The sequence below is a fragment of the Gadus macrocephalus genome, chromosome 4 (genome assembly GCF_031168955.1).
Source record: "Gadus macrocephalus chromosome 4, ASM3116895v1".
In the NCBI taxonomy this organism is placed as follows: domain Eukaryota; kingdom Metazoa; phylum Chordata; class Actinopteri; order Gadiformes; family Gadidae; genus Gadus; species Gadus macrocephalus.
In genome coordinates this window covers 28,685,065-28,705,422 of record NC_082385.1, presented here as the reverse complement: position 1 = coordinate 28,705,422, position 20,358 = coordinate 28,685,065, and the positions used below count along the sequence as shown (strand labels likewise).

At 44.4% G+C, this 20,358-nt stretch overlaps 1 protein-coding gene across 1 annotated transcript in view; it reads left to right on the top strand.

Moving 5' to 3' along the window:
• The first annotated feature begins 2,834 nt into the window (after positions 1 to 2,834).
• Positions 2,835 to 20,358, top strand: part of LOC132455170 (NACHT, LRR and PYD domains-containing protein 6-like) — a 113,583-nt gene continuing 96,059 nt past the window's right edge. The window contains exons 1-6 of the mRNA XM_060048935.1: positions 2,835 to 2,990; positions 3,100 to 3,225; positions 6,002 to 6,099; positions 10,894 to 11,172; positions 15,298 to 15,394; positions 15,491 to 15,607. Coding sequence (XP_059904918.1) covers positions 2,872 to 2,990; positions 3,100 to 3,225; positions 6,002 to 6,099; positions 10,894 to 11,172; positions 15,298 to 15,394; positions 15,491 to 15,607 — 836 coding nt within the window. The 5' untranslated portion in view covers positions 2,835 to 2,871. The remainder of the gene's footprint in view (positions 2,991 to 3,099; positions 3,226 to 6,001; positions 6,100 to 10,893; positions 11,173 to 15,297; positions 15,395 to 15,490; positions 15,608 to 20,358) is intronic.

Here is a 20,358-nt window from a genome sequence, read left to right as displayed (position 1 = left end):
AGGTCATGGATCAGCCGCCTATAAGAGGTTAGTCTGGGAGGAGTATGAACTGAGAACCTGGTCGAACAGGAAGAAGACTAAGATACTGTAGTCCACTCTTATCCGTGACAGATCATTAATATGAATAACTTTGAATTTTATAAGTAGGGATGGGAAATTATAAGAATTTCACGATTCCGATTCCGATTCTGCTTATCGATCCGATTCCTTATCGATTCCCTTATCAATTCTCATTGGGTGAGAAAATAAGTGTTTTTTGTATTAAATCTCTTTAATATCTGATCAGAAGTGCATGTAGTATTATGAAATTGTACATTTTCAAATCAATTGGTCTAGACAAAAATTATATGTTTGGCTTTTTATGCGCAAATGCCATTATTATGTGCCATAAATCTAAAAACACAGACTGAAAACATTCAAGTAAGAGCTTGTATTGATTATTTAGCGAATTTGTCGCGGCACAAATCCGCGTGAACGCGCTCGCCTGTGCACGGCGAAAGGTTGGCGCGACAAATCAAAACTTGGCGCCGGTTTTCTCTCGGAAAAATTCTCCCAATACGCGTCTCTACGTTCAGTTTGTATGGGATCTTGGCGCCCCGTCGCGTTTGGTGTGAACGCACAATGCGCTTCCGCCTCGACGGCGCCATGTTTGCTGCGTTCTGAACCAAAACAAAGCAGCGTGTGTGTGACGTCATGACGCATTTGCCGCGACCGGAACCGATAAGCGGAATCGTTAGGCGGGCTTGCTAATGATTCCAAGGAATCGGTTGACTCAGCACCGGTTCTGAACAAGAACCGGTTCTCGATTCCCATCCGTACTTATAAGTAGGTTGATCATTTTTAAGATTCCAGCTCTATAGGATACTATGTGTTAATTACAATTAGGGCATTTAGCAGACGCTTTTATCAAATGCAACTTGCATTGGTTAATACACACATTGACACACCATGCAACCATCAATGCAAGGCGTCAGGAGATGTTAGGGTTAAGTATCTTGCTCAGGGACACATCAACACTCAGCTGGGAGGAGCTGGGGATCGAACTAGCCACCTTTCGGTTACAAGGCAACTGCTCTACCTCCTGAGCTAGGCCGACCACTGAGACTGAGGATAATTGGGGATCAAACCCAGAAGCTTCCAGCCTAGAGTGAAGCGTCAGGTTGACATTAATAAAGACTTTTCTTCTTGTGTATTCTTGTGCCCTTGGGTGTCTTTAAAGGTACTTGGGACAGAATGAACTGTTGTTATATTTGTAGTGCGGGATTTTGATCATATTATTTAGACGGCCATGTTGGTTAGTGAAGGTGTTTAAACATTGTTCTCTGTGAGCCTACATCACAGATCTGAGGTGCGTTTCCCAAAGCAGTCAGGACGATAGCATTTTGCTGACTTATTACTAAGCCCAGTTGTACTATGCAGCAGCCAAGTTTCGAGTGTTTCCCAAAAATCTCCAGCTAACATAGCAATACGTAGCTGACCTCTTCATTGATTAGCTGCGTACTTATCAGCTTATACATGGTGAACAGATGTTTTCTGAAGGAAATATTAACCACAGTTGTGGTTAATATTCGCCAACTTGATTGTGTATAACCTACCTATCCTTTATATTAACATTTGAATTAATTTCGGAAATAATTGTATCTGCAAATCAATATAATTGCTGCAATGGTTGATATGTGTATGGAAAAAAGAGAATTCAAATTCGAATTTGGTGAGAAATTTGCTTTGTCTACACTGTTCTCTAGGTTATGGATAAGTAAATAATTGACTTTTCTCCCTAATTCTGTGAAAGAGTTAAATGGATGAGTGGTCCCCCTGAGATTTGTTGTTTTTTGCCACCTGCTCAAGCCCTGCCAGATGCAAGTTCTAATGATTGATTTTTGATGTTTTAAGTCTGTCGATCTCTTAAAAGTACCTAGGCTGTATTTTCCTCCTCCAATATTTTGATAGTCTATTCATTTTGACAGGGGGAGGGCCTCTTGTATTGTCGCTGCAGTGATTGCATGTTCCTTGATACTTTTTTATTTTATTTTAAATTGTAGGCCATCAATGAATTCACTTCTCTAAAACACATTACCCAGATTCTTATCACATATGTAAAAGTAACAGGGTTGTTAAAGAAAATATTTGGAGCCATTAAATGTCCACTGATGTTCCACACCCTACCATTAGGAGGCGCTACTGCACTAACTCGGAAGACTAATTGCGTAAAAAAGAAGTCGGTCATGTGACCATGAATATCCAGGAAGCATGTGAACTAATATTGATCGAGCTGTTGAGCTGTTGTAAATAATTTGCCTTTTTACCATGTGGGTAATAAGGACTCAGCCAGACTATGTTGTTGGGAAACAGTCAGGAAGCCTTACCTTGCTAGTACTATGGAGTTTAATAACTTCCTCCATACTATGAGCTTACTATGTAGGTGAAATGTTTTTGGGGAACACTTTCCTATTAACGGTTGAGTCCCTAAGAGGTAGGCTGCTAAGGACGTTAGCAACTATGCTTTTGGGAAATGAACTTCTGGTTGTGATGTCATACCACATAAGGAAGTCCATACATGGTCCTGCCTTCAGAGCGGTTTAACCAGCACAGGGAGCGATTGGTATGATATTCGCACGGTGAACTTGATCTTATCAGACACTTTTGAAGCCCTTTGAGACCTTCTGTGTGGAATGATGAATAGTTATTAAAGAGTGTATCAGACACTTCTGGGCAGCATCTACACATCTTTTCCCTCCTTGAGAATGAGAGGGTCTATGAGAGACCACGCTGCCTCTCATCCAAAGAGACAGAGACAACAGCCCCCTTGGACCGGAAATACACAGCTCATATAAAAGCAGAGAATAAACACTGAGTGGCCGTAGAAACCTTATGGAGTTGTGTTTGTGTCCAGGTCTCCAGTCTACAATGGATGAGGAGAGAGAGGAGGGGGGTCCGACCTCTAAGACCGCTCTGTCTGGGGAACATGGCCGCCAGAGCAAAGCTAAGAGGTAAGAAGAGGATCTCTCTGTCTGTGTCTGTTGTCCATCTCAGAGCAAAGCAGTGATACATCATGACTCCATCATTAGTCTTAGTAACAGCTGTGTGTGTGTGTTGAAGCCCAGAGCAGCAGCAGAGAGCAGACTCCCCTGGACCCAGCTGTGCATGCAGCATGAATAGCATACGTAACCTGTTCACAAAGAGGAAGAAGAAGAAGAAGAAGGAGAAGCCAATGCATAGACAAAGGTAAGGATTTATCAGAAATTATAGAAATACAGTGTCTATCCTACATCCAGAAATCTTTGTTTCCCTTGAAGAGTCCAGCAGGAGAGAGCAGACTCCCCTGTACCCAGCTGTGTCTCCATGAAGAGGGACCAATCTATGCCTCACTTAACTTATTTGTTCAAACTTCACTCAATGCCTGCCTGGCTTGTAGCTGTTCCACCTGTGGTCTCAGGTAGCAAACACTGTCAGTCGGGAAGAAAGTACCCGAAAGCCCTACTTGAGAAAGTGATATCTTACCAGAAAATGATTCTGGTAAAAGTAAAAGTCACCCAATAGAATTCTACTTGAGTAAAAGTCTTGAAGTACCTGATATTAATTGTACTTAAGTATCAAAAGTATTTTTCTGATATTATATGTACTTAAGTATTCAAAGTAAAAGTACAAGTAAATACTGTTGATAAAAATAGCAAATCGACAAATGTTTTCAGATTTCAGATGTATTGGAACTTTCAAAATGCATAAACTATAACATCAATACACGGGGTCGTTCCTCCCAATCCTCTCAATCCTCCCTCCTCGCTTACAGTAACGACCCTGTTCTTAATTGACATCATCGTTTAATTTTTAATTTGAACTTTGATTTCATTCGATGATAAGGCGTTCTAGCAATATTAACCATTTAGCTAACGTACACACAAACACACACAGACACAGACAAACACACACGCACGCACGCCCGCTCTGTGTGCCTGGACACAGCCACAGAAAATGTATGTTCGGTACATGAGCTAAAATCAAACAACGTTAAAATTAACATTACATTAACATTACATTTTTTGTAGAACTTCAACTCGAAATAATCGTACAAGAACTATGACCAGTCAATGCCAGCTCGACTTATAAGTCTTGAATCAAATATCCTCACAACTTGCGTGGAGGATTGAGTGACAATTCTGAAGGCCCTCCTTCGCCCCAAATTAGTATTGGACAGGTGCCCTTCTCCCACCCCCCTTAATACTAACGTTATTGAAACGGGGGAGAAAACCTGCCAATCTGGCAACACGCTGCTGGAGTCTGAACAAAATTGAACTGTGGTAGGTTGAGAGCGCTTGTCAATCAACGTCAGCAATCTCGCTAGGACGACCATTGATTGGCCAAACCTGCTGTTCTAACTTCCAACAACATGATAGTTCTAATTTATTCAGCTTTTATTTTGTAGCGAGTAACGGAGATGCAAAGGGGAAATGTAAAATTAGTACGTAAAATTATACATTTTATTAAACGAGAATTACACCGGTGTAGACATTAATCTGTATTGAAAGTGGGTCATATATGTAAACAAATTGTCACACAAATTTCAAATTTTGTTCCTTCTTGACCGAGAAAAGGCACAGTGACTTTTTGATGGCTGTTCACTCTCTGAGGGACGTAACATAACAGCCAATCAGCGTTCACCCAGCGAGGGACGTAAAATAACAGCCAATCAGCGTTCAGCCAGTGAGGGACGTAACATAACAGCCAATCAGCGTTCACTCTCTGAGGGACGTAACGTAACAGCCAATCAGCGTTCACTCTAATCTATAATATCACAGCCAAAAACTGTGTGCGCCTTGGGACGATGTTATGAATGATGGACTGCGTTGGGTTCTCGGACTTCTCTGGTTCTTCCACAAAAATTAAAGACTTGTAGTGGTGAGGGTTATCTCGGCCAGAGTCCTGCACGGGTTCGGGTACCCAACGATTGACGGGGTGAAATATAACGTACTGTGTCGGACGCGGGCGCTGGTCGGGTCTGATGCCTGAACAGCGAGGGTCGGTCGCGGGTTTTGCGATTGCGAGCAAGACGTCTCCGGTGCTGGATCTGTTATTCAGGAGCGGAGGAGTCAACTAAAACCGCCACAGTGGATGATCCTCATCCTCATCCTCATCTTCATCCGCTTATCCGGGGTCGGGTCAGGGGGGAGCAGCTCAAGCAGGGGGCCCCAGACTTCCCTTTCCCGGGCCACATTGACCAGCTCTGACGGGGGGATCCCGAGGCGTTCCCAGGCCAGTGTTGAGATATAATCTCTCCACCTAGTCCTGGGTCTTCCCCGAGGTGTCCTCCGCACTGAACGTGCCTGAAACACCTCCCAAGGGAGGCGCCCAGTGGGCATCCTTGCCAGATGCCCGAACCACCTCAGCTGACTCCTTTCTAAGTAAAGGAGCAGCGGCTCTAATCCGAGTTCCTCACGGATGGCTGAGCTTCTCACCATATCCCTAAGGGAGACGCCAGCCACCCTTCTGAGAAAACTCATCTCAGCCGCTTGTACCCGCGATCTCGTCCTTTCGGTCATCACCCAGCCCTCATGACCATAGGTGAGGATGGGAACGAAGATCGACCGGTAGATCGAGAGCTTTGCCTTGCGGCTCAGCTCTCTTTTCGTCACAACGGTGCGGTAAAGCGAACGCAATACCGCCCCCGCTACTCCGATTCTCCGGCCAATCTCACGCTCCATATTACCCTCACTCGCGAACAAGACCCCGAGGTACTTGAACTCCTTCACTTGGGCTATGGACTCATTTCCTACCCGGAGCAAGCAATCCACCGGTTTCCTGCTAAGAAGATGAAGATGAAGTGCTTTTCAAAATAAGACTGTAGGGTCAGTGGTTCCCAACCCCTAGACAGGTTTGAAAATGAGGAGTGCTTATAGTTTTTTAGAGCCCCCCCCCCCCCCCCCTCTTAGACTTACTGCTTTTAAATGCAAAAATCATGCTTTTTTACATTTTTGGTGTGTGTGTCTGTGTATGTTTTCCACAGACACCAGGAGAGGTCAAAGGTTACCAGTGCTCAGTCTGGACAGCATCAAACAGAGCTGGAGATGAACCAGGAGGAACTGGCCGACACACTGTGGGGCGGTAAGGGACTCTTAATTTGATGACAGAGGTGCGTGTTCTTTCGGAAAAGGTAATCGAATCAGGATCACTTTTAACTCACGTTATTTGGTAAAGTTTCGGTATGATATCTATGTAGATGCCCTGCCTGGAGCGTTTTCCTAATGCGGTCCCCTAACTGGCCTCACATCCTGTCTACCTATCTTGAGTTCCAGGAGGCATCTCAAACCAACATAAAAGTGCCAGAAGGGGGAGGTCATTTTCAATAAAATAAAACTAAGAATAAATTGGCCCTAACAACGGGAGAATTTCTAATTTTAATAACAGTATGAGAATATTATTTCTTCTGTTCTGACTAAATTTTAACTTTGTAACTTCAATGTGGAGATATCTTTCCTCTTGGGGGTTAAATGGTTTGATCCCGATACAGTATGTAGGGTTATTGCGGTGGTATTGATCCAGATATGTAGGGTTATCAGGTTAAATGGTTTGATCCAGATATGAAGGGTTATTGTGGGGGTATCAGGTTAAATGGTTTGATCCAGATATGAGGGGGTTATTGTGGGGTATCAGGATAAAAGGTTTGATCCAGCTATGAAGGGTTATTGTGGGGGTATCAGGTTAAAAGGTTTGATCCAGATATGTAGGGTTATTGTGGGTATATCAATGGTTTAGTTCAGACATATAGGGATATGTTGGGCACTGGGGCTATAAGGTTAAATGGTTTGATCCAGATATGAAGGGTAATTGTGGGGGAATTAGGTTAAATGGTTTGATCCAGACATGGAGGGTCAAGTTGGAGGTATCAGGTTAAATGGTTTAACTCTCTGACCCACTTGATAAATACCTCTATGTTGCCATGATATGTTTGTTAATGTTTTCCACCCGCTTTTAATAGGTGTTACTCCAAATAGGGCATGAAGGTAAGTATGCTCCATTGAAAGGGAGACGCTTATGTATTATTTGTTTTACCTCACAGGAAAATTTAATAAGAGGATTGACTATTTTCAAATTGGTTTTGGGGTATTACCATATGGCGGTGAGGGAGAAAGATTTGTCTTGGTTGGTTAAAATTGTTTCCTCAACCCATTTTCAACTCCCTAACTCACTCTGGCCTGTATAGGCCCACAACAAAGGAAACCTAGCATTATAAGCAAGATAATAAGAATCAACATCTTGGACTCCCAATCCACCTCTTTGCCTCGATCTGGATAATCTTTTGTAGCTGATTCTTGTTTTTTTTATTGCTCCAAAAGAAAATTTTATTCATTAATTCACTAATTTATTCATTTCTTTGAACCAGTAAATAGGGGAATTTAAGAGGAATTGCTGACACAAGAAATAATAATCTTGGAGTGTGTTTACAAATATTTAGAGCAACAATAAAGGTGTTAAGGTCTATAACTTGCAGAGGAAGTTACTGTGCCACGCCTTGTAGTCACGTGACCTCAAGTTGAATAATTGATCTGAATTAGATAAAGGTTGTAATGAACTATCAAGGTTGTTCGTTTTAAGGACATTTTGTATGTTGTGAGTGAACAAGTTGGTGCAATAAACGGTTTTATCTTTACCCCAATAAAGACAAGTTTAATGAATCAAGTATCGTGTTTGCTCATTGTCATTTCATATTGCCTTTTGATTTCTCTTCCAGGGGAGCTTCGAAGGATCCGTTCTAAATTTGTGAAGGGAGTTTCAGACCCAGTTATGAAAGGTCTCCTGGATGACCTTTGGCAGCAGAAGGTGTTTAGTACTGAGGAAAAGGACTCCGTGATTGAGGACCAGAAGAGCAAAGTGGACCGAGCACGTCGTCTGATCGACATGGTGATGGGGAAAGGGGAGGGAGCAAGTCAAGCGATGATTGATAGTATGAAGAAGAGGGACCAACACTTATGCTCCAACCTGGGTCTGATCTCTTCTCTTGCTGGTGTGGGTGAGTTGTTACCATGAATCTACTTTTTAAAGAACTGTCTCTGCCAGCTTTGTTTTGAAAAGAGGGGAGCTTCTTTGTTCTTTAATCCCCTGGGATCCAGGGATTCATTATCATCCACTCGGGATTGCATTTGTATGGAATACGACTTACTTTTTTTGAGAGGTAGGGGTTTTATTTAGTGCTGCTGTATTCCTTGGCTCAATGGTGTTATTGCTAGTTTGACAGGATCCCTTTTATAGTTTGGTAACCCTCACCTTAACCCCTCACACCCATTTCTAAAGGGGTAAAACTAAATCCATATTTTTGTTGAGTGGTACATCGTCAGTAGGCGAAACTTGACCTGCCTGTGTGTCGATTGTCTTTGTCTTTTTATAAAACCCGCTCTGCATGGCGGGATCTGTCTGATGATCGAGAGAATAAATATTACACTGATTGGCGCTATAGTAACAGTCCAAAAATGCAAACTTTGAACAAACATATCAAATAACCGCTTTGACTTAGAGTCATGATCTTTTGTTAACACATGCATATCCTCATGGTGAACAAATATGCCCAAATGACTAAAATCCTTAAGGATTCTAGGGTTCTTTACTTAGAAAAAAGTACTTTAGCACCTATCATCTATAATGGACCAATGTCTTCAATCTGACATTAAGCGAAGTCTGTGCAATAATAAAACTAAAGCGCCCAGGAGCCATTGACTTCTAAAAAGGGTGTGGTTTAGAACGCATAAAGACTGAAATGCTTATATCAACATCAAATTGGACTCTTATGATCTTGAGTCCAATACAAAAGTTGTTCAGAATCAAATTCTGAACAGGAAAGAGTCAACATATTTTCAATTAGAGCGTGGCATTGAAATGGGCGTGGCCTGTGACTAAAATCACCACAGTTCATAGAAGGAATGTTTGATTTGAGCGGGACCAACTTAGTGGCTGTTGGAGACCAAAGTTCCAACTGCTCGAGTAAAATGAAGTTGATTGACAAAACAACATGGCTGCTAGAGGCTCAAAATCATTTAAAGTTAACTTAATGCCAAAAGGCAAGGTTAACTTCAACAAATCCTCATCAAAGTTGATGTAGTCAAAGGCACATGGGTCATGATGGACCCTGCCAAATTGTATCCATGTCGGGCTATTGGGAGCGGTAAAACAATTAACTGAAAATGCAACCTCTCCAAATTGTACCCCGATCGGGCGATAGGGGGAGCTATATCAATTAACTGAAAATGCAGACTTTGAATGGACATATTATCTGACATTTTTCTTCCACAGTCATGAAATCCTGTAGACATTTGTTCCTCCTCATGTTGAGCAAATGTGCCTAGGAAACACAGAACCTGTAACAAAATGGCGGACGTCAATTAGCCCAATCAATGATAGGTGACTAAAGGCGGGGTTAACTTGAGTCAATCATCACAGAACTTGGTGTATTTAAAGAGGCATAGGTCAAGGTTAACCAGGCTAAATTTCACTTGCCTGCTACATCTTGTATAATCCAGCTAACCCAACAGACAGACAGACGCACGCACGCACGCGCGCACGCACAACCAGGTCACTATTCAGCGCATGAATTTGAGGAAAATAGTGAAATGGCAATTATAAAAACCAAAAATAGTAGGCTGTACAATAGTATTGCGTAGACTTCAATAGAATGAACACATGCCCTTCTCCAGCTAGAACTACTCATGTTGATATCACTGCGTTGTCTCTGTCTAGACAAGGCAGCAACACCTCTATCCAAGTGTGTGCGTGTGTGTGTGTGTGTGTGTGTGTGTGTGTGTGTGTGTGTGTGTGTGTGTGTGTGTGTGTGTGTGTGTGTGTGTGTGTGTGCGGGGGGGGTGTCTGGGTACTGTCCCTACCAAAGCTCAGACCAAACCTACGCCCTTGAGTTTAGTGCAGTAGTGAACGAGTCTGGTTGTGTGTAATATGTGTGTTTTATGTGTGTGTGGGCACACACAAGCTGAAGTCATTCAAACGAATGTGCTTTATTTTTATCTCGCACTATTGGAGCACGTTTACTCTCTTGCCTCCAACTACGAGACGGTTAGCGTCAGACCTTTCCTGCTCTCGGCTTTTTTAATTAATAAAAAATTATATTTAATAATTCACCGTTGCTAATTATAATTGACATGGAAAACAAAAGATTTTTTGCAGCATTCCGGTAACTTGTCAACCCCAGCGTCTTCGGTTGCTAAGCGACGTGACCGTCTTTGGCGGACTACTTCTCTGCTGATCAACACTACGAATGCTGGTTACTAATAAATTGTAAAAAGACACACCATGAAGTTATTTTTTCGTTGAGGCAAGTAGCCGTGTAATAAGCGGGATGATGTAGAACGTCGCCGTCATTATCGAAAATAAGCCCCTTCAGAGCGAAGCCCTGATCGCCCCGATCAGGGCGATCAGGGCGAAGAATCAACATCTTGGACTCCCAATCCACCTCTTTTCCTCGATCTGGATAATCTTTTGTAGCTGATTCTTGTTTTTTTTATTGCTCCAAAAGAAATCGGAGAATAATTTATTCATTTCTTTGAACCAGTAAAGAGGGAATTTAAGAGGAATTGCTGACATAAGAAATAATAATCTTGGAGTGTGTTTACAAATATTTAGAGCAACAATAAAGGTGTTAAGGTCTATAACTTGCAGAGGAAGTTACTGTGCCACGCCTTGTAGTCACGTGACCTCAAGTTGAATAATTGATCTGAATTAGATAAAGGTTGTAATGAACTATCAAGGTTGTTCGTTTTAAGGACATTTTGTATGTTGTGAGTGAACAAGTTGGTGCAATAAACGGTTTTATCTTTACCCCAATAAAGACAAGTTTAATGAATCAAGTATCGTGTTTGCTCATTGTCATTTCATATTGCCTTTTGATTTCTCTTCCAGGGGAGCTTCAAAGGATCCGTTCTAAATTTGTGAAGGGAGTTTCAGACCCAGTTATGAAAGGTCTCCTGGATGACCTTTGGCAGCAGAAGGTGTTTAGTACTGAGGAAAAGGACTCCGTGATTGAGGACCAGAAGAGCAAAGTGGACCGAGCACGTCGTCTGATCGACATGGTGATGGGGAAAGGGGAGGGAGCAAGTCAAGCGATGATTGATAGTATGAAGAAGAGGGACCAACACTTATGCTCCAACCTGGGTCTGATCTCTTCTCTTGCTGGTGTGGGTGAGTTGTTACCATGAATCTACTTTTTAAAGAACTGTCTCTGCCAGCTTTGTTTTGAAAAGAGGGGAGCTTCTTTGTTCTTTAATCCCCTGGGATCCAGGGATTCATTATCATCCACTCGGGATTGCATTTGTATGGAATACGACTTACTTTTTTTGAGAGGTAGGGGTTTTATTTAGTGCTGCTGTATTCCTTGGCTCAATAGTGTTATTGCTAGTTTGACAGGATCCCTTTTATAGTTTGGTAACCCTCACCTTAACCCCTCACACCCATTTCTAAAGGGGTAAAACTAAATCCATATTTTTGTTGAGTGGTACATCGTCAGTAGGCGGAACTTGACCTGCCTGTGTGTCGATTGTCTTTGTCTTTTTATAAAACCCGCTCTGCATGGCGGGATCTGTCTGATGATCGAGAGAATAAATATTACACTGATTGGCCGAACGGTGGCGCTATAGTAACAGTCCAAAAATGCAAACTTTGAACAAACATATCAAATAACCGCTTTGACTTAGAGTCATGATCTTTTGTTAACACATGCATATCCTCATGGTGAACAAATATGCCAAAATGACTAAAATCCTTAAGGATTCTAGGGTTCTTTACTTAGAAAAAAGTACTTTAGCACCTATCATCTATAATGGACCAATGTCTTCAATCTGACATTAAGCGAAGTCTGTGCAATAATAAAACTAAAGCGCCCAGGAGCCATTGACTTCTAAAAAGGGTGTGGTTTAGAACGCATAAAGACTGAAATGCTTATATCAACATCAAATTGGACTCTTATGATCTTGAGTCCAATACAAAAGTTGTTCAGAATCAAATTCTGAACAGGAAAGAGTCAACATATTTTCAATTAGAGCGTGGCATTGAAATGGGCGTGGCCTGTGACTAAAATCACCACAGTTCATAGAAGGAATGTTTGATTTGAGCGGGACCAACTTAGTGGCTGTTGGAGACCAAAGTTCCAACTGCTCGAGTAAAATGAAGTTGATTGACAAAACAACATGGCTGCTAGAGGCTCAAAATCATTTAAAGTTAACTTAATGCCAAAAGGCAAGGTTAACTTAAACAAATCCTCATCAAAGTTGATGTAGTCAAAGGCACATGGGTCATGATGGACCCCGCCAAATTGTATCCATGTCGGGCTATTGGGAGCGGTAAAACAATTAACTGAAAATGCAACCTCTCCAAATTGTACCCCGATCGGGCGATAGGGGGAGCTATATCAATTAACTGAAAATGCAGACTTTGAATGGACATATTATCTGACATTTTTCTTCCACAGTCATGAAATCCTGTAGACATTTGTTCCTCCTCATGTTGAGCAAATGTGCCTAGGAAACACAGAACCTGTAACAAAATGGCGGACGTCAATTAGCCCAATCAATGATAGGTGACTAAAGGCGGGGTTAACTTGAGTCAATCATCACAGAACTTGGTGTATTTAAAGAAGCATAGGTCAAGGTTAACCAGGCTAAATTTCACTTGCCTGCTACATCTTGTATAATCCAGCTAACCCAACAGACAGACAGACGCACGCACGCACGCGCGCACGCACAACCAGGTCACTATTCAGCGCATGAATTTGAGGAAAATAGTGAAATGGCAATTATAAAAACCAAAAATAGTAGGCTGTACAATAGTATTGCGTAGACTTCAATAGAATGAACACATGCCCTTCTCCAGCTAGAACTACTCATGTTGATATCGCTGCGTTGTCTCTGTCTAGACAAGGCAGCAACACCTCTACCCAAGTGTGTGTGTGTGTGTGTGTGTGTGTGTGTGTGTGTGTGTGTGTGTGTGTGCGTGTGCGTGTGCGTGTGCGTGTGCGTGTGCGTGTGTGTGTGTGTGTGTGTGTGTGTGTGTGTGCGGGGGGGGTGTCTGGGTACTGTCCCTACCAAAGCTCAGACCAAACCTACGCCCTTGAGTTTAGTGCAGTAGTGAACGAGTCTGGTTGCGTGTAATATGTGTGTTTTTATGTGTGTGTGGGCACACACAAGCTGAAGTCATTCAAACGAATGTGCTTTATTTTTATCTCGCACTATTGGAGCACGTTTACTCTCTTGCCTCCAACTACGAGACGGTTAGCGTCAGACCTTTCCTGCTCTCGGCTTTTTTAATTAATAAAAAATTATATTTGATAATTCACCGTTGCTAATTATAATTGACATGGAAAACAAAAGATTTTTTGCAGCATTCCGGTAACTTGTCAACCCCAGCGTCTTCGGTTGCTAAGCGACGTGACCGTCTTTGGCGGACTACTTCTCTGCTGATCAACACTACGAATGCTGGTTACTAATAAATTGTAAAAAGACACACCATGAAGTTATTTTTTCGTTGAGGCAAGTAGCCGTGTAATAAGCGGGATGATGTAGAACGTCGCCGTCATTATCGAAAATAAGCCCCTTCAGAGCGAAGCCCTGATCGCCCCGTCGGGGCTTATTTTCCCGATAATGATGTTGTTAAAGCACAGCTGTGCCTTGTTGAGGCAAAAACTTAACTTAAACCTAAATAAATGGATGATGGTGAATACTTGTGGCGCAGAGTAAAAACTACACATTTTACCAGTTATGTTCAAAATATAGTTATAATATCGTATATCGCCATTCGAACAAAAAACATTGAGACATGAGTTTTGGTCCATCTCGCCCAGCCCAACATGCAGCCCCTATGGATTTTTCTTTTTTCCCACAATCGACTTGCTATTTCTATGCAGTTTCACACACATGAACAATCTATGACATCATGATCTTTAAATTAGGCTAATTGTTTGCATGTCTGTGCTCTGTATAGCCTATGTGTGTGTAAGCTTATGTTACAGTTTCGACCTCCCTAGGTACGTCAAAATAGCAACACCAACTGTGCTATCCACTATCGCACGCTAGGGCACAATTCTTGCAGTCATTTGCGCAACTGCTTAATCGATCTGTAAGATAGCACCATGTATCATTTGCGCCAAAACACGGCTCTGCTTTTTGCCGACACGCCTCTCAGGGCGCAAGTTTAGGGGCGAGAGTATGCTGCGGAGGGAAATCAGCTTAGCGCCAGGTGCAAACTAGCAACGATACATGAATTGGTGTAGAAAGTCAATTGCGCTGGGTGCAAGATAGGGCCCAATGTGAGGCTTATGCATTTCAAACTTCAATGTGGAGACAATCTTTCTTCTTTGGGGGCAAATGGTTTGATCCAGATATTTAGGGTTATAGTTGGGGTATTAGGTTAAATGGTTTGATCCAGATATGTAGGGTTATTGTGGGGGTTTCAGGTTAAGTGGTTTCATCCAGATATGCAGGGTTTAAGTGGGGGTATCAGGTTCAATGGTTTGATCTAGATATGTAGGGTTTAAGTGGGGGTATCAGGTTAAATGGTTTGATCCAGATATGTAGGGTTTAAGTGGGGGTATCAGGTTAAATGGTTTGATCCAGATATGTAGGGTTTAAGTGGGGGTATCAGGTTAAATGGTTTGATCCAGATATGTTGGTTTTAAGTGGGGGTATCAGGTTCAATGGTTTGATCCAGATATGTAGGGTTTAAGTGGGGGTATCAGGTTAAATGGTTTGTTCCAGATATGCAGGGTTAATGTCGGTTATCAGTTAGTAAATGTATGGATGCATTGTTATTCGTCAAAGATGCTATTGAAGATTCCTGCTCTGTAGAATGCTACGTGTTAGACTGTGGGCATTGGGGATCGAACCCAGAACCTTCCAGCCTGGAGTCAAGCATCAAGTGACGTTAATAATGATAATGAATGATGTTTCCTCTGATTTAGGATTTGTCCTTAATCACAAGTGTCCTATGGTGACTTTAAAGGTACTTAGGACAGAATGGACAGTTGTTATAATTGTAGGGCGGTATTATGATTACATTATTTAGAAAGGACGACGGCCATCTTGGTTAGTGAAGGTGTTTAGACGTCATCTTGTACTGGGTCTTTTTCTTTGCGAGCATGCATCATTCTGCAGTAGTGTAGGCCCTTCTCTATATCTGAGAGCATTACTCGTAGCCTCTCGCCCGAAGAGAGCAGACACAACAGCCCCCTTTGACCGGAAATACGCAGCTCATATAAAAGCAGAGAATAAACACTGAGTGGCCGTAGAAACTTTATGGAGTCGCGTTTGTGTCCAGGTCTCCAGTCTACTATGGATGAGGAGAGACGGGAGGGGGGTCCTACCTCTAAGACCGCTCTGTCTGGGGAACATGGCCGCCGGAGCAAAGCTAAGAGGTAAGAAGAGGATCTCTCTGTCTGTGACTGTTGTCCATCTCAGAGCCCAGCAGTGATGACTCCATCATTAGTCTGAGAGCTGTGCATGTGTTGAAGCCCAGAGCAGCAGAAGAGAGCAGACTCTCCTGGACCCAGCTGTGTCTCCATGAAGAGTGACCACTCGATGGGTATACCTCCTAACCTTCAAGATGGACGCCCCTCCAGAGAGGAGAGGTAGGAGTTTCAAACAGACAATGAAAACGGGCCGTGTCGTTGTTATAAGACTAAATCAATACTTATGTTTACAAGTCGGGAAATTTTGAATTGATTGTGTGTGTTATAGTGTGTGTGTGTGTGTGTGTGTGTGTGTGTTTGTGTGTGTGTGTATGTGTGTGTGTGCGCATGCGTGCGTGCGTGTGTGTGTGTCTGTCTGTGTAAGTACGTGTGTGTGTGTGTGTGTGTGTGTGTGTGTGTGTGTGTGTGTGTGTGTGTGTGTGTGTGTGTGTGTGTGTGTGTGTGTGTGTGTGTGTGTGTGTGTGCGTCTGTGTGTGTGTGTGTGATAATCAGCAAAGAGCAAATGTAGATTCAGGATTCAATTGATTGATTCCACCTCTAGAGGGAGCCCTGACACAAGGAGGCACACGCTCTACTAAATGCAGTGATATAAAGTGTGTTAACAGAAGATAAAAACTATATCTAGGCAGGCAGGCAGGCAGGCAGGCAGGCAGGCAGGCAGGCAGGCAGGCAGGCAGGCAGGCAGGCAGGCAGGCAGGCAGGCAGGCAGACAGGCAGGCAGGCAGGCAGGCAGAGACCTACCTACCTACCTACCTACCTATTGGCCAAGAAAGAAGAGTTGAGGAAGAAATGGTTGGATTGAACATTCATTCATGGCCCGGGAACCACGGGCACCGCGTCCCGGGCAACGCGGACACCGCAAAGACAGATTGCGCGCAGAGGCCTAATTAGGCCTATATATTTTGTGTTTGAAATGCAACAGTCTTTTCGTGGAGACTACGCTCAGAGCAGCTGGAACTGAACAACATGAGGAAGGGGGAAAACGGTCTATGAAACTAAATTGATATTTTTTTCTTGCTATCGGCCATGTTTGATTGTGTTGTGTTTGTTATTGAACTGCTAACCCGCGAACTTGGGTTACGTTAATCAGCGTTTATTCACCCAAAAAAAATAAAAACAATGAAAGTTTAAAATCTCCCCCCAAAAATGGAATCACTGTCCCAGCGCCCCCCTAGGTTGTGCGAACGCCCCCCAGGGGGCGGTACCGCCCCCGTTGAGAAACCATGCTCTAACTGCACAATATCTCATTGAGATGTAGCTATTGAGAAAGGAGCATTTGTTTAAGACCCTGTTTAACATCCAAGTGATGGAACTTCTGCTGTCTGTGATGATGTCATCTCCCCACTTCCTTTTCCTGTTCTCAGACTCTCAGGGTGACACAGTTTTGTCTCCATGAAATATCAATAAAGCTTATCCTCCAAATGTATTGAATACACTTTATAAATGTGGTTACTTTAGTACAAACTGCTCTCAACCAGATACAATAAATGGTGTGTGTGTGTGTGTGTGTGTGTGTGTGTGTGTGTGTGTGTGTGTGTGTGTGTGTGTGTGTGTGTGTGTGTGTGTGTGTGTGTGTGTGTGTGTGTGTGTGTGTGTGTGTGTGTGTGTAGCTTGTCTGGCTGCCTGGTCACACAGGAAGGCTGTGCTTCTCTGGCCTCAGCTCTGAGTTCCAACCCCTCCCACCTGAGAGAGCTGGACATGAGCTACAATCACCCAGGAGACTCTGGAGCTGCGCTGCTCTCTGCTGGACTGGAGGATCCACGCTTGAGACTGGACACTCTCAGGTATGGAGAGGACAGCTCAGCGCTCAGGGACAAAGTCTCCTACAAGGATTCATGCCGCTGCTAGATGAAGTGGTTTGAAGAGGCAGCTGTCACTTATGTTGTGTAGAACGTGATGAGACAGCAGATGATGAAGGTGAATGTTCCAACATGCTGCTCTCACTTTGATTCCCCCCCAGTGTGGAGCACGGTGGAGTGTGGACGCTGAAAACAGCTCCACAGAGATGTAAGTGTCTGTTTGATTCATTACCTCACACACTCACTATTGAGATGGAAAGTCCATCCACACAGCAGGAAGTGAGATCACTTCCTACTGGGAATGAAGATGATGGCTGACATCATGTATCTTACGTATATTAATACTGTCCACAATCACAGTTAAACCTGCTTGTATAAAACCCAGCAGGTATTACATTGTTACATTGAGGGGGGGTGATCGGGCTGAGGGGGGGCTGAGGGGGAGGGTGAGGGGGGATGAAGGGGCTGAGGGGGGCGGTGAGGGGGAGGGGGAGGGGGGATGAAGGGGCTGAGGGGGAGGGGTGAGGGTGAGGGGGGGGCTGAGGGGGAGGGGTACGGGGGAGGGGAGGGGGATGAAGGGGCTGAGGGGGAGGGGGAGGGGGGGTGATGGGGCTGAGGGGGGGGCTGAGGGGGAGGGGGGGGATGAGGATGAAGAGCGGTTCAGCAGCTCATCATGTCTGGTTCTCCCTCAGATGCCTGTGACCTCACACTGGACCCCAACACGGCCCACAGATTCCTCTCTCTGTCTGAGGACAACAGGAAGGTGACGCTGGTTGGAGCGGGCCAGTCGTATCCGGATCACCCAGAGAGATTTGACTCCCAGCTCCAGGTGTTGGGTAGAGAGGCTCTGACTGGCCGCTGTTACTGGGAGGTAGAGTGGGAAGGACGGGTTGATATAGGAGTGACATACAGAGGAATCACAAGGAGAGGAGCGGGTGGTGACAGCGAGCTTGGACGGAACAACAAGTCCTGGGTTCTTTATTGTTCTGATGATCGTTACTATGCCCGGTACAACGGTAGACAGGCAGCCCTGCTTCTCCGCCCCGCTGGCTCCACCAGAGTAGGAGTGTATCTGGACCGGCCTGCTGGCTCTCTGTCCTTCTACAGAGTGTCCCCAGGTGGAGGAGGGTCCTCAGACACACTGACACACCTCCACACCTTCTGCTCCTCCTTCACCGAGGAGGACCTCCTCCCGGGGGTGGGGGTATGGGTATGGGGGTTACGGGGGCTACCAGCATTAAGGGGGTTGTTTGTACGGGGGCTACCGGGGGATTGGAGGCTGCTCAACACATTCTTAAGGGGGTCGGGGGCCGTCTCCTCAGCGTCTCTGTGTAAGTTATAGACACACACAGGACCTCCTCCCGGGGGTCGGGTTATGGGGGGTCAGCGAGGCGGCGCTTCTCTCTCTCTAGTGCGTGCGTGCGTGCGTGCGTGCGTTATTCGATTGCCTGGTAACCATGGTTACTAATATTCATACTGGTTTCAATAATACAATTGATAGTATTTCCCATCTTTGCTGAGCAACAGTTTTGTTCTAAAGTTCAGTGATAGAAACAGATAAAAGCCCGGGCTATGGAAGTGTTACGGTACCACTGTCATGCACCTACCCGATGTCAAGTGGACCGGGTTGAATTCACTGCGGGTCTCTCTTCTTATATCCATCTCACCAAAGATATTTTATTGCTGTCCTTCTCAACACTCTCTGATCTCACTAAAAGGCTGGCAGCACAACACAGCAATAACGACGAGATGCGCTGTGCACAGAGAAGAAAGAATACCGACGTTGAATTTGCAACATTTTGTAACAAATTACTCTAAATCTGCCCATATATGGACACGCCAGAATGTTGTGGTTTTCCCTCGCTACAATTCTGCATCTGTGGCTGCTGGTAATTTAACCTGAAAGAAGGATACTCTACAGAGCTATTTTCATCATTATTATTATTATATATATATATTTTGACAGCACAGCGATCCGGGGCAATAGCCTCGAATGCTCGAATGCTTTAGCCTCGAATGGGTTCTTCAATCTGATTGGTAGTCAAACTGAAAATTGTTTTTTCCCCCCTTTCGGAAATAATGATCCCTAACGCCTCGTTTCCACATACGTACATTCTCGTATGCGATCCAACCGTCTCCGACCGAAAGTCCATTCATTCCTATGTGATTCTCCGTAAAGTCAGTTTTTCCTCCGAGACTCCTCCCCTCCGTAAAATTTCTGTCCGGTATGTCCGTAATATACGTTCAAATAATTTAACTTTCGCCGTCGTTTTACGGAGATACCGTATGAAAGTTTTTATGTTTTTCACAAATCTTGTAAGCACCTGGCAGGACAAACTCCGATCTCTTTCCAAGCCTGGTTGGTTTTGTTTTTATCTCTGTATATGTCGATCCTCATGTTCCAAAGTACCGGTCTCCTAAAAACGGCCATTATCATACGCTCCCACATCTTTTGTCTCATCTCATTTTCGTCCGCTTATCCGGGGTCGGGTCGCGGGGGGAGCAGCTCAAGCAGGGGGCCCCAGACTTCCCTTTCCCGGGCCACATTGACCAACTCTGACGGGGGGATCCCGAGGCGTTCCCAGGTCAGTGTTGAGATATAATCTCTCCACCTAGTCCTGGGTCTTCCCCGAGGTCTCCTCCCCACTGGACGTGCCTGAAACACCTCCCAAGGAAGGCGCCCAGTGGGCATGCTTACCAGATGCCCGAACCACCTCAGCTGACTCCTTTCTAAGTAAAGGAGCAGCGGCTCTAATCCGAGTTCCTCACGGATGGCTGAGCTTCTCACCCTATCCCCAAGGGAGACGCCAGCCACCCTTCTGAGAAAACTCCTCTCTCTGCCTCTTGTACCCGCGATCTCGTCGTTTCGGTCATCACCCAGCCCTCATGACCATAGGTGAGGATAGGAACGAAGATCGGCCGGTAGATCGTGAGCTTTGCCTTGCGGCTCAGCTCTCTTTTCGTTACAACGGTGCGGTAAAGCGCACCGGTGCGGTAAAGCGCAACGCAATACCGCCTCCGCTGCTCCGATTCCCCGGCCAATCTCACGCTCCATAGTACCCTCACTCGCGAACAAGACCTAACACCTTTTGTCCGTAAATGAATTCATGC